The sequence below is a fragment of the Pocillopora damicornis genome, chromosome 10, assembly GCF_964200805.1.
Source record: "Pocillopora damicornis chromosome 10, jaPocDami1.2, whole genome shotgun sequence".
NCBI classification, from domain to species: domain Eukaryota; kingdom Metazoa; phylum Cnidaria; class Anthozoa; order Scleractinia; family Pocilloporidae; genus Pocillopora; species Pocillopora damicornis.
In genome coordinates this window covers 2061108-2076169 of record NC_142679.1, presented here as the reverse complement: position 1 = coordinate 2076169, position 15062 = coordinate 2061108, and the positions used below count along the sequence as shown (strand labels likewise).

The 15062-nt window shown below is 36.7% G+C and overlaps 1 protein-coding gene and 1 long non-coding RNA gene across 2 annotated transcripts; both read right to left on the bottom strand.

Moving 5' to 3' along the window:
• Positions 1-1722: 1722 nt before the first annotated feature.
• On the bottom strand, positions 1723-13811 carry LOC113670709 (uncharacterized). The gene is made up of 2 exons (XR_003446179.2): positions 13548-13811; positions 1723-2422 (listed from the first exon to the last, which is right to left on the bottom strand). It is a non-coding gene; the product is annotated as an uncharacterized LOC113670709 (long non-coding RNA).
• Positions 6199-8587, bottom strand: LOC113670698 (uncharacterized). The gene has a single exon (XM_027186878.2). The coding sequence runs from the start codon at positions 7503-7505 to the stop codon at positions 6588-6590; it is 918 nt and encodes a 305-aa protein (XP_027042679.2). The 5' UTR covers positions 7506-8587; the 3' UTR covers positions 6199-6587.
• Positions 13812-15062: the final 1251 nt, after the last annotated feature.

Below are 15062 nucleotides of genomic sequence, written 5' to 3'. Positions count from 1 at the left end.
GTAGCTGGAAACAATTGGCTGTGGAAGCCTTACAAGTTGTAGAAAATAAAGTCGGTAATGTGTGAGACCAAAATATAAACAAAGAACATCAAAGTTGTCAAATTTCTAAAATGATAAAGAACATGAAATAAAAATGTTTTGGCTATTTTCACCCATCCTATTCGTGCACGAAAAACAATCTTTTAGGACAGAATAACAACTGTAATCTGGGCTTTTCGTTACCATTTTTTTCTCACTTATAAAGATTGGTATTCTGAAAGTGAAGTGTTACTTCCTCTCTCGATGTCTTTACGTTGTTCTTGTCGTGATCGGATGAACGAACTTGAAACTAGAAATATTCTGACAAGTCATTTTTGTTGACAGTAACTGAATCATGTAATTGCCATTACATCCGAAGTACCTCAATGTCTTTCCCCTTAAAAACCATATTTTAAAACTTCCTTTATAATACTTTCACACGAAAAACGATGATTCGGAAAGGATTTAATGTGTTCGGATTGATTCCGGCCTCTTGAATACAATTAAATGCTACTAAATCTTTTATAAAATCTCTCCGCCAGGGTGGCGCCTTCACCCAATAAATCTCTACCTAACTTTTTCAGTGAGCAAGAAAGGGAATTTTTGGTAACTGAAGGAAGATGGAAATTGAACTAACACAAAGATAGACGTGACAATAAAACCTAATAAGGGCTCTCTCACAAGATAAACACGATGCGAAATGAAACACAAAGAAAAAACAAAGAAAAACACTTAACTGTTGATGAACGTCGCCAAATTGATTTGAGTTTGTTGGTTGTATATCGTGTATCGTTTTGAGAGAGAATTAAAAAAACATGAAACAAGACAATATAGCAATCTCTTATCCTTAGCACATGGTAACTGATCAAGACACGCGGTCCTAAGGAAGGAAAAGTGCCTTATTTGACGTCAGACTGGCGAAAGGGAAAATGTCTTAAAACAAAGAAAAACAAAAGATTCAACGACATTAACGAACGGACAAAAGCATTTAAAAGTTCACACCCACTAAGTGACGTGAATTGCTGCTGGCAAGTTTTTTTGGTTCTAAGTTTTTTTTTTAACAAGTTCCTTTGTCTTCTGCTAGCTTAATAATTGAATTGTAACAACAGAGAGCCCAAGGCAAAATTTTCCCTTAATGAAAGAAGTTTTCTGCATAAATTAAAATTTATGTTCAGTTCCCTAATTTACAGTTGTAATTGAAAACCAGTACAATTTTTAAGAGTATCAATGTCTTAAGTAAGGTACTTGGTCAGAAGGAACACCCATGCCACTTGTGTTTATTTGTTTGCTCGTTGGTTTGGTTTTTTTGCTCAGTGATCTTTTTCATCTGTTATCTTTGGAGTAAAGCTTCACTGGTACGCGATTCGACTGATCTTATTCATGACAATCATTCTTAATTCAGTGGAGGAAATTATTGGGAACAAATGGAACATTATTCAGAATAAGAAGCCGAGGAAAAGATAGTTTTCTTGGCTCATCTTGCAGATTCGTACGTCTTAGTCGGAAGAAGGAAAGCTCTCAATACGTCGCCAAGAATATACGCTTACCGAGAAGAATTTTGATGACTGCAAATTGCAGGGAAAATTGTCATTTGGCTGAATTCACGCAGGAACACACACATGCTATTAGGAAAGAGCTCTATTTTTAAATTTCTTCAAACTACAAGGCCAACTTAAGAGATCATAACATCAGCACAAAGCTTAGTTCAGCTCAAGCAGTTTATTAGTTCAAATCTCATTTAGCCTCTGCTTATCGCGTTGAAAAGTTACTTAAATGTCTTCGATCTAAAAGAAAAAAAACGAGCATGGTGTTTGTGGGCCAAATTCATCCCTTGAGATGGGTCGCTAATTCTTATTAGCTGGAGAACTTTTGTAAGCATTTCAAATTCTTACTCTGTTTATCAAAAAATTTATGTTCTGTATTTTTTTAGCATAAAATAACACATTTAAGAGCTCAGTGCACATTAAAAAAAGCCATGAGAGAGGGTGCGAATGAATACTGCGTCCAAAAAAATAGTTAAATTATTTTTTGTGTGATCAGAATGATATCTTTCTTTTTGTTGAAAGTATCTATCATATGCGGGATAGATTGTAAAGTGCTTATAACATTACTTATAACATTACAGTCAAGTGATTAAATATGTCATTTTTAAAAAATGTTATTTATTTTATAATCTGTTGTATCACACTTGAATAAGCAAGCTGGACTGAAATAGTCTATATTTACTGAGAATAATAGCCTCAAACCCCCTGCCGAGCTGTCTACCAAGACTATACTTTCACTGTCTTGCTTTTGTATGGTAGCCACTTCTCGCACATGGCTAACGTCGCACTTTGAATAAATGAGTCACAGTTCTTCTTCAATGAGTGTAAGGTGACTTCGTCTGTCTGGCAACAGAAGAAATCTGCAAGTCAAAACAATCTTGTTAAATTGCACTTTTACCACACTTATATACAGCTTCCGTCTTTCTTTTGCGCAAAACCGCGAATTTAGCCCTACTGCCTAAAAGCTATCCTGCTGTAGATGTACACAACTGGTGGGAAATGTCTAAGAATCTATTTTTAATAAGCAGTTACTTTTAGAACCAACTATACCAAAAGGCGAGCCCAGGGGAACATACTTTCTTGTATTGTCGAAACAGAAAGCACTCTCTTGGCCTTATGAGTGTGAATTGTTTCATAACTTGGGTACCAGTTCATTATCAATTATAAGGACCGTTCTTTTATTAAGATGGGAATATTTTAAGGGAAAAACTCAAAATAGTGTGAACAGTTAAGAAGTAGTGCATCAGATGCTGTTGAGCTGTTGCACTCTTGAAAATGATTGTTACGTCTCTCACAAACCTAATGTAAAGAACAAAAAGGCATTCAGGGGGAGACGGTGACAAAAACACGTGTGTTTTTGGTACCGGTCTTAACTTATGTCTATTTTTTTTGCGCTATTATTTAAGTCCTACAATTTAATTATTTAAAAATTAACACACGTCCAAGGGATTTTCTCAAGTCTCAAATGAACCGCGCCAGCATTAGTTCAACTCCATAGCAAAACATATATTGTTTGAACAACAATTATACTGTGCTCTTTTGTGTTATCAAAATACAACGTGGCCTCGTCATTCTTGCAGTGTCTCCTTTCTGTAATCAAACATAAACTTCAGAAAAGCAGGTTTCTAATTTGGTTTTTTATTTTATTTTATTTTGCAGACGACACGTTGAGTAAAGCACATTTCAGTGTTCTGTGTAACAGGTACTTTTGTGCATTATTCATCAACTGTGTATGGAAAGATTCTAAAGCACGTTTTCTTTTGTTGCTCTTTCAGATAGCGCACGGTAATGACCGTCTTCACCAATTTTTCTACTTCTATGTCATGCTCCTTTTTATTTGAAAACGCAAGAAAATTACTCCATTCAATATGCTGTAGGGTAGTTGGGAAGCCGTGCATAACAACTTAACTCTTTAGAACTTGTCTTTCTCTAGAACCATAATGAAACTAGATATAATCATTTAATCCCCTGACTGTATGAGTTGACTGTGGGTTAAATGACATAATAGAGTTCGATCTGATTTATTCATGGTGTGCCGACTTAATATGAAAGAAGTCATATACCAAACCCACCATGCATCCCCTCCTTGCTGAAAATAAGGGAAAGGAAACAATTTTCTTATCGCGTTTTTAGAACAAACCCAAAAAGCGCATTCCTCATCCCATTGTCTTTTAAACGTAGCAACAATAGAAAGTGAACGATAACTTATACATTTACAGTTAAAGGCAAACTCGAAAAACAGACCACAAGAAAAGTATCTTGACATCTTACGTTGCTATGCTAAGGTTTGGTACAGATTGAACAAAGAGGCCAGTGTCGCTACTGGTTTGAGCTGTCATCAGATGCTATTGAGGTTTATGTGGGAATTGAATACCAAGAAAGCCTATTTGTGCCAAAAAGACCAGAAAACAAAAACAAAACAACAACAAAAACAACAACAGTGTCAAGGAACTTGTAATCGGTTCTTTCTTGTCTCATTTTCGTCTCTAACATTTAATTGCGAATAGCAAGTCCTTAGTTCAAGTATGTGGAAACGGAAAGCTTGTCATGGCAAAAATTGAAAACGAGTTGAGCTGCGAACCTTTAAGTAGACTGCGATTTGACAGTTAGCTATCCAATAAAAGTAACTAATAGCTTACAATGTTTGATGTCCCCAAATGCGATGTCTTTTCATCACAAGAAATTATCCCTGAAAGACAACCAGTGTTAATTCTGCTGATCGGTGCTGAGGCAACAGCAAGATTTCAGTGAAAGTCGACACCTTTTCCGATGCACGTTGTTTCCGTACTTGGTTTAAAAAGCATCTAAATCACTCTGACTGCACGATCATGTTAAAAGAAACATTCTCATTTGCATTTCGAGTTGCACGTGTAATGGACGGATTGAGATAAGACCATGCAGACGATATATATCACATCAACGTTGCATATAGTCATATTATCATATCATATTAAGTTCTTATCAAGGCCATTAGTTAAGAGAATATAAAAATTTGTCAAGTCAAGGATTCATTTTTGAGACAGATTCAGTTTTTGAAAGCGACTTTTAAAATGGATGCCAATCTCCTAATAATTATTAAGTTTATGAATTGGAAGTGCTCGGAAAAGGTTATCATCTTAACTGTTATTTCCTCTAGTTTTCTTATCCTGTTATGGCGCATTTTCCTTCAAATTAAATTTTGATTTCAACCATTGGATTTCGATGCCAAGGAAATATAATGCTAGGAGGCTGCTTAAGGTGTTAATTCATGATCTTGCATGCAGTCAGTCCTATCACATAGATATTTGGAGAAGAGCTTTTCACAACGCATGCGCTTACAGGTGAAACATCCGCGTTGAGAAAAGTAACGTCTTCCCTTATTGTTTACTAAAAGAAAGCTGGAAGACATTTATTCATATATTCTCTAGCTATATTTGGAAGACGATATCCGACTTAAACTCGATAATTCTCGGTTTCACGTCTCGATTTGTCTTAGTTTAATAATCGCACTTCTTAAAGTGAAGGATCACTACGATGTCTTTTTGCGTGCACGTTATTGAAAACGATCCCTAATACGGGTTTTTTCCCCACATTGTAAAATCAATTTAATAATCCTATGGCTTGTTTGCTCAGCTTTACTTAGTGAAAAGCGTAAACTACATAGCTGAGACAACAGGACGCACGACACATTTGAATTTTTCTTCATTGTCCTACGGCGAACGTTCCGTGATCTCAGTGAATTACCTGCCGGCGAACATAAAAATCAATCCTCTAAAATGGGGGGGGGGGGGGGGGGGGGATTATGGCAGTTCCTTTGAAAATTAAAACCTAAATGTTTTTTAAGCTTCTCACAATGACGAAGGTAACCATAAAATGTGTTGGATATGGAAAAATTGTACCATTACCGTTTTTAATATCTTGTGTATAACATGTACTTCGAAGATCAATACAGTTATGGCAAGGTACGAGTATCAGTTCAGACAAAATAAAGACAAAGAAAATTCGGAACAGCAAAATATCACAGAATATTGCGTGCACGTGGGTGAACCGCACAGAACCATTTTGTTCAACAGGAATAAAACCTGTTTACTGAGAATTCAAATTCAATTTTAACATCCAGGGAAAATTTGAAGAAAATCAAACAATCAATCATTTAATTAATTATTCCGTGTGAGTTTCAGCTTATCAAGCTTTGACAGTCTAGCAGACTAAACGGAAACCTACCTTTTATCATATTTCCTTAGATTTAGTCATAAAAAAATAATCGTTTGCACCCACTTCTCAAATTTTCATCTCAGCTGTCATGGTAGAAAAGAACCGATTGCAATCACTACTCCGGAATACCAAACATATTTATGTAAACGTCTGAATAAGAGTTAAACAAAAGATTGTTCTCGCTGATCATGTAACATGAATTTTCATCTATCAATATTATATCTTCTGTTCCTCTCTCAGAAATAACAAAAGTTCCTAAAAAATTTGTCGCCAGTGCCACCATTCATTCGCAAATTGTTATTCACTGAATAATCATCCCAACAATCATTAGTAGTAGAGTACTCCGGAGGCGAGGTGAAAAGGGAAAGAATAATCTTTTTCGTCGGTTAAATTATCCAGTCGTGTCATCACAGTTAGAATTTCAAGAAATAAACCAGCCACCTTTTGAAGATTGTTTCTCAAAGATTTATTTATCCTCTCTAAATACTATAACACAGAGTAGACGTGGAAGCATAATTTCAATAACGAATTAATTACCTTCGATCTCATGTTAGTCCAAAGTATTGTCACTTTCCTTCTCTTCAGTAAAACTGCACGTTCTTCAAAATATTGCAAAAGGCACAGTCATCTCGGTTTCATGAAAATATATTCTATTAAAAACTATCTAAATAAGCAGTATTTACAGGAAAACCTGCGAAACGAAGCTGTTGTCTTAAGAAAACTTCCTTCCCAGTGATCCTTGTCCGTGGAGTAGACATTAATACTATGACCACAATTTTTTTCATAATTGTCACCTATTTTATGTGACATTAGATCTATGACGAACGAAGATTAGTATTGCGTTAGGGTACCCGGACTAAGAAAAGCCATGGCAAATGGCGGTAAACCCGATGGGTCGTGATCAAACGAAAAATTAAAATATGCCTGATCTGAGCAAGATGTAGGAGTCAGGACATACTGAGTGGGTGAGATAGGTGCCAGGTAAAGGCTCTCCCCTTGAGATGACTCTAGCGGGCTTTTATCTGTTAAATAAAGTTCGGGTACATACAGATCTTTAATGTCAATACTACGAGTAAGTTCTTCTCCCGTCATGAAATCATCACAATTGGTTTCTTCGGATGAAACAGAAAGTGCAGATCCACTTTGTGACAGTTCTTCAACGGGGATTTCCCTTGTTAAACATTCGCTCCAACCTTCGAAGTAACTTTCGAAAACGGGGTTGTAAGGGTCTTCCGATTCTCCGGCCCTGGCTTGCAAGGGATACATTGGATACATGTACGTCTCTGTTCCGTCTGGAATGACAGGTTCCTGCCAGAATGAAGGGGGAAGGTTCCTTTCCCGAAGTGAGGATTTCTCGAAGTTGACAGCTTCTACAGTCCGTTCAGATCTTTTAGAACTCCCTTCTTGCCTTGAAGAATTCCTCGACGTGCCATGTTTGTCACCGTGTAAGCTGTGAGTTTTATGCTTAAGAACGTCTTTGGGTTTCTTTGTGGTTATGTCGTTCTTCCGCTTTGAATAATTCCGCAGTTGTTTTTGAAGATACCTGCGGTGGTTAATGTTCCTTTTAAAGTTGGCCGGTTTTTCTAAGGCGGTCTTTACGTTCCCGGACGCCAAGTTCATAAAGTTTAGAAGAGAACTTCCAGCTGTGGATTGATCTTCCTTTCGGCTGACAGCACGACCATCATCCGATAAGTTAACCAGGTGTGGATCGTTAAACTTCGATTTCGCGGCCATTCCCGAATCCAACATTTAGAAATTCGAAAAAATAAATGTAAACGGCAAAGATGTGCAAGAAAAATCCTTAAGGCGGAGGAAAACTGTGCCAAATGTTCACTTTGATAATTTCGCAATACGTTCTCCGCGCACTCGTCCTCTGACGACAAAGGCGTTCGGATATATTCAGTTCTGTGCCAAAGTCACACGCTATTTATGCCGTTTGAAGGGACTATTTACTGACGCTGTATCGGTGTGTTAGACGTTTGTAAATTAAAGCTACATTAATTGTTCTGCAGGTGCACTCATTAAATATGCAAAGTCAAGACGTTCACTTCGAGTATTGTCACGACCAATTGGCTCCATTCCTTGTGTGAAAATTGCGTCACCTTCACTGAAATATCTGTCATTGTCATGTAAATACCGAAGTATTTATGTCCATTCACATTGTTTACACACCCTTGATTAAAATTTCAGTGAAAAAGAGGAAAAACTCAGGGTTAAAAGTTCATGTTTTTTGGGGTGGACTACGAAAAGAATAGCGCAATAAAAGAGAACTTTCTAGATATTTCTAAGACACGAGGGAAAAATCAAACACTTAGAAAAATATCCTCAAGAAACAATTTGGACTGCGTGTTACAACACAGTACGAGGGCTTTGTAACTATGGCCCACAGAGTTGATAATTAAAAAGCAACTAAAGAGTTCTAAAAGTGAGCAGCAAAGTCATGTTCTATTGAGAGGTGTTACAAAAGACTATCAGCAACAGATCACTGCTTTAAATTTGGCTTCTCCACATCGCACATTTTACGAGTTGAGTATACATGCCCTATTTTTTTCCGATTAGCCCTTTTGCAAATAGCGCAGCATACAACAAATATGTCGGTACACAAATATTATATTCTTTTAACATTCAGAGCAATAGTCCTTTAAGTGTCGTTCATCATGCAAACCCACTATTGTACATAGAGTGAGACCGCGCGGAGGCGAGTTGCCACAATTATTTCTTCCTTCGTCTTTTATGGGGTCCATGCTACGGACGGTAACCGAATAAGAACTGTTAGCGTAAAAATGTACCCTGTGGTAGTTTTGTTTGGTTAAAAAGTAAATTGAAATGCTTTTGTTCGAGCCTTTGTGAACGCATGTGTTTATTTCGTTAGTCACTCCCAATAGATGAGTCATAATCTCACCTTTTTGTGTTCGCTTTCAAGAATCATCGTTCCTCGTAAGAAATGTTTGGAACCATTACTATTCCTGTGCATTTCAAATAAACCTTAATCCTTTCCTTCCTTTTTGTGCCCAGGTGAAAACTTGACTCAGTGCTAAGTCAAAAAAAAAATTACGGTTTGCGCGCATTGACTCTAAGATAGCTTGTTTGCGCTAATTCTCTCTTTAGCCTCCACCTTTGTGAATCTAAATGGAAGCTTTTGTTAATTTGAACTGAATCATGATTAAGAACAAACACGAAACACTAAGAGGGCTGATCTTCTATCCAGTGCGAATCTCTCCTTCACCATTCGCAGAAAGGTTTTATGTGTTGAAGAAAACACAGTCCTTCCTCGCTGATGTTTAATAAATCTCCTCCTCTCAAATCCAAATTGTAAAGGAATAACCTAAAAGCTGTTCTTTACTATGCGTTAAAATTGTTTCAGAGAAAACTCCTACCGAACGACTCGCTACCTTATTTGATTTGGCTAGTTGAGAAATGAAAGCCCTGAATAGATATTTCAAGCAAAGGGTAATGGTGTTATTGCTTTACTTGTTGACGATACTCTCTCAATCGAAACTTCAATAAGCACTGTTTTTCTGAACCCCGCCATGGATTATTTAATGAGTTTTAAATTAAAACGTTAATCGGTTTTTAAATCATAAGTCATTTTCGAAGTGATTCGAAATCAGGCGACACTGAGCAGTACGCGAGAACTGTTTAAACTTAAGAGGGTGATTAAAACTCAGTCAGAAACATAAATGGTTATTCGAGTAAGGTGATTACTGGTTTTTCCTGCAGACTTAAGGAAAAATGTGTTTTGCTCCAAACTATCAATTTATCATGGTGTACTTTGCCTACTCAGTATTGCTCAATTTAGTCGGTAGTGAAAGAAACCGCTAATGTTTTGTATCCACAAAGTTGTTCATCATTCACGAAAGATTCAGGAAAATTCTTGCGAAGAACATCATGCTGTTGTTACAGCAACCAAAAGGTAAATAAGAGGGAATTGTGCCGAGGTGTTAAGAAAAGAATTACAATTTCTATCATTGTCTTCAGCTTCTTCCCACACTCAGATGTTTCAACATTTTGCCATCAAACTCCAACTTGCAGGCGTTACGTGAATGTTGTCTTCATTGAAATAATTAAAAAAAATACAGTCTTTCAACGTCAGTGAAGCAAAAAATGTATCCGCCTCTAAAGGAAATAGAGATGAAAGTTTTAAATGTCCGCTTTCTTTCAGCCTTCACTCCTCTATTCTTTATTCACTACAATTCGAAGGGCAGAAAAATATTATAGTGATAAAAAGAGATTTTGCTGAGCGTTACGATAAATATACTGACATTTTTTGCTTTCCTTGGCTCAAAATTTGCACAGGGTGCAAAGGTCTAAAAACGTAGATAAATTTATGTCATGTGGAAGTGCAAATGAAATGGATATTGATTACCTAATTGAATTTTTTTTCGGGCTGCATAAAAGCTTACTTGGTTTCGTGATAATAATTGCAGTAAGGAAATAAAAAATTAAAAAAACAGATAAATTCAAGCGCGAAATGAAATGAGCATGTAACGAAATAATTATTTAGAGGATACCGCTAAAAATTAACAAAACCGTCCAAAAACCTAATCCATTTACGATTACGAAATGTAATTTACAAGTGCGTTTGTTGAGTGGGTTCTACCATTTGCGACTATGAAACGAAACAAAAGGTTACTTAAAGATATTACACGACTGCAGGGTACGGATGGCCTCTTTCATTCGTCGATTCGTTACCATTCAATCTCTGCACATGGAATGATTCTTTTTCCTGGAAATATTTTGTTAGCTTTAGCCGAATTGAAAAGACGTTTGCAGTGATTCATGCTCAAGGAAGTGTTAAACAATTAGCACTGTCTGAGGGGTTTTTCTCACGTCCTTTGCTCGGTCTTGGTATCGTTCGGAGTAGCACACACAAAAAAGTAAATAAAACGTTCGCTTTTGTGATGCAAAAGTCTTTCCCGAACAATGGACCTTTTCAAAATTTAGCCATTTTTGTTTAACCAAGTTGCCATTGTATTGTAGTGTTGCTTCATAAGGCTATATATTTTTTATTATATGTCTAAGATGCCATTGGGCAGCCAGGTAATTGGAAGTGATACTAGCTCAGCTCTGGGAGGCCACTGAAGATCTCCTCTCAGTATGTGGTCATTTAGACGCAAATGAAAAGAAAAGCTTTTCTTCAACAAGATCTAAACACGTTGTATTGATTAACCATTTTTACTTGTGAAAATTACGAGTGCTGTAATACAATTTGAGCATTCGAGACACATGGTGGGAAAAGGCTTTAACTGGTTTCCCATTATCTGAACATATTAACGACACCACCAGGCTAGAATTGCCCACTAAATAATCGGAAAAAAAGCCGATTTGTTATTATTGTTCCTCGAGTGAGCATTTAGAGGGAGATTGAAAAAAAAAAGTAAACAAATGACCTAAACATGTTCAGCACAGTTAAGTTGGGGTTTTCTCGATGCACCCTCCGCAAAAATGGAACACAAGAAACAACAGGACCTTTTAATACTTGGACAATAGTTCAATACAGATCACAGAATACGCTGAGAAGAACCCATAGGGTTCTTTTTATTGAAGGCGAATATATGAAAGTCAATATTTCCGCGACTGAAGTTTTGTTTCCTAGGCGAAATGTTAACCGATCGCGGAAGAATCTTTTGGTGTGGTGGGTGTCAGGTCTAATAGAAAATAAAAAAATTCAAGATAAATGTTGGTTTAAAACGATTTTGGCACTAGACTTCCATCGTTTTCAACGGAAAAAAATGAGTTTCATCAGAAACAATGACTGTCCTCTTTGGGTTGGTTTTACATACTGAAAGATTTGGGTAGAAAACTTGAGATAATATAGTCTTGGACAATAAAACAACGTTCTTGGAGGACAACCGCTGTATAAAATTACAGGACCAATGTTTACTCCATAGTTAGTCATTTCAAAAACCTATTCGTGCCATGACTGATGGAGTTCAATGTTCAGACAAATTTTTCATGTAAGCGATGAGTAAACACAATAACTGAAGCGAGATGTAATTAAATGTTCAATAAAAAGATCACTCTCTCTCTTAAACAAAAGCTGTGGTAAATGAAAGTTTTTATTCCACAGTTGCCACAAACGGTAGAAAGAATGACTATCGAATTAAGAAAATTTAGGAAAAAAACGAAAATTACAGTATTAAGATATTCTTCTTTTTCGGCGGGTATGAAGAAATTTTGCCTCTTCACATAGCTTAGGACAAAATTCAAATTCTTTCAAATCGATCCATACTCGATTTTGAAACATGAATGTATACAGTTTTAATGCATTGAATCTTGTCTCAATATGAAACCGATAAAATTCGAGATGAATTGAACTGGAGCAAAAACCAAGATCAAAAGAAAAAAAGAAGCGACCACAGCAGGTACCACGCAACAAACCAGCCGATAACACGCGAAACTCTCCTTGCAACCTTTGTTGATTTCAATTTACGTCAAGAGATCAAGCGGGTTAGCCTCCGGCCGACTAAACAACAAAATTCTGTCAGTTGGAGCAAAGCCCACCCCAACCCAAAACAGAAAAAGTAAATAACCGCAGGAGGCTTATTTATTTTGCTACAAGTCTACAGAAAGACTTGCTTCGACGCACCAGTATCATATCCACCCTCTCATTTAATTTGGTTGATTCAGGCTTCTCTACACCAACCAGAATCTTTTAATCCACCAAATTCCCAGAAACAAGCGGTGGAAAATATCATTATAACTTTTGCTCGCTTTCATGTTCATTCGATTTCTTAGATCGATCTCAGAAAATAGCAGGAAATGTTGTAAAGAACGAATTCCCTCTGCTGCATAGCTGTTGCCAAGAGGCTGTGGTTTCAAGTTCAAAATAATAGAATTACTTGTTAAAGGTAAAAGCTCTTTGTTTCAATCAGATAACTCTACATTTTAAATCTCCTTTAAAATGAAAATTAGAAATGAGGCGAACTGGAATTTAATCAGGAAAGCCAAATCCATTATTACTGAATATGAATTCTCCTTACAGGAGCTAGGTTTCGTCAAGACAACTACTTAATAAAATCGATGCTCAATACTTGTTCAACTTTTTCCTGCTGCTCACAACCTTACTTAGATCTCAAAGACCCTCGAGACTAAAGCGCAAGTTCACAAGGAGCTGTTAGCTTTTGAGTGTAATGTTCCCGGGGTGGTTAACTCTCTTCCACGTTGAATACGGAAATGCTGCCGGAGGCTGAGGTAACGCATTTCCCAAACCAAAATTTGCATTTTAGGAAATATTCGATCTAGCTTAAATAAAGAACGAATTAGGAACTGACCAAAATTAAGCTACCGATAATATTCATCTCGGTAATTAGGTTTTATGACAGCGCGCACACAAATATAGCACATGCTTATTCAAGTTTTTTTTCAAAAACTTTTTATCTTCTGCCGAAAAAAGTTAGCTGTCTTAACATTAGACGTTATGTTTTGTAAAGCAAAGGAATATTAAACTATAATTTTCTCTCTCCATGGATTGGAGGCGACAGATTTTGGCGCCTTGTGTTCGAACGTTTTTGATAGTTTGAAGTTTTCTGGCTGCATCCAATTTTGAGCGACAATCTCGAGATTGTTTCGATGCAAATTTCTTAGACATTACTTACATTTTCTGAGCCTATAATTTAATTAACAATTTAATCTAAAGAAAAGAGTGTCTTAAAGACAGCGTAGCACTAAGGCTTGATAACTATTTTTTAAAATTCTTTTTACAGGCGCCAGTATTAGCGACGCATATCTTAAAATGACTAACAATGAAAGTATAATAAAATAGTCATAGTCTATTTCATCTGCACATACCACCTACATCCATGAATTGCAGATTCCGAAAAAGTCGGCCGGTTTTGTTGATGTCACAGCTGTTTATGGTCGTTTTGAAGATAAAAATTCCACAATCATACCATACTTTGCCATACTATGTGACTTAAAAAGTTAACCTCTCGACAAATTCAGTGTCGAGACCTGAAACCGGTCGACATAGGTACCTTTACTGACTCAGGACATGAGTTGATGCGACTTCCAGAAGCAACACTCATACAATACGTGAAACGAACTCGTCTGTCCTTCTAATATGATGCGATTTTTTCAAACTACTTTGAGGTAGCTCGGAGATGAGTGGTTGTCTTCTGACATTTTTTCTTGGCAAACGTTAATTGCCGTAGTGATTAACTTGTTACAAAGGTTGAAAACTGTTTTACTAGTAAGGTGCATAGCAACTACCTAGCTCAACAATTTATTCCCCGAAGTCGGAGAGAGTTTGATATTGCATCGTTCAATTTTAGGTTGTTGTATTGTTAACAAGGCCAGCTACAAAGTTCCGTTTTCTTGCACTATTTGAACCCGAAGGAAATCTGTTTGGGCGTGGAGCTAATGACCGATTCAAGAGGCTCTGCAACATGGGAGGGCCTCCTAATGCGTGTAACAATTTGTTTCCTGGTGATTCGGGAAAAAAAAAAGTGGAATAGACTCCTTTTATTCAAAATTTAGACAAGGAAAAGAAATCACACACAGCGGCCGATGTTTTGAAAGTGTACCGGAGTTTACTTGTCTTTCAAATTGTTCAGAATGAGGAATTTTTCTTTGGAAATGGCACTCGCAAAATTACACCTTCATTTGTCGCTGAATTTGTTTGCCTCTTTTTTTTTTCCAACAACTGATATGAATAATCCAAAAATTATCGTAGCATACATCGTCCTGGTGTTTTGGCGGGATTCATCGCAGCGGGACAATGAAAGAAGTTACATAACTGTCGCTAGTTTGCTTAGGAAAAAGAGGAACGCGCTTAGCATGAATCAGTAATGAGAGATTATCATTTGAAGAACACAACAGTTGTTGTGATAGCGACAGAGATCAAATGATATTCAGTTGAAGAGAAAAAAATTTTACTTTGTCTTTGTGGGAGTAACAGGTGCCATTTCCAATTCTCTGATATTAATAGCAGACCGCATCATTGTCCAAGATCAAGGTGTTCGTGTTAGTCACATACATTCATATTAACAACTTTGCTTTCATAGCAGGTCAGCCACAGAAAAGCATGGGTATTGTAGTTTCTAACTCTCCTATCACGGTTGTTTAGACGTTGTAACTTTGTATGTCTCTTAAAAAGCAAGTTACATCATGATTTATTTGCATTTATTTCCCCTAGATTTAAGACTTCAAGTCTTCTGCAACTTATCTTGCTTTGCAATCAGTCGTGTTGACCATTTGGTCCTACATAGCTGATGAATATTCAATTAATTTTTGTTCACCACGATATACATCATCAAAATTAGTGTTACTATTTATCAAATACTAGTTATGTTCGTTTTCTTTTTG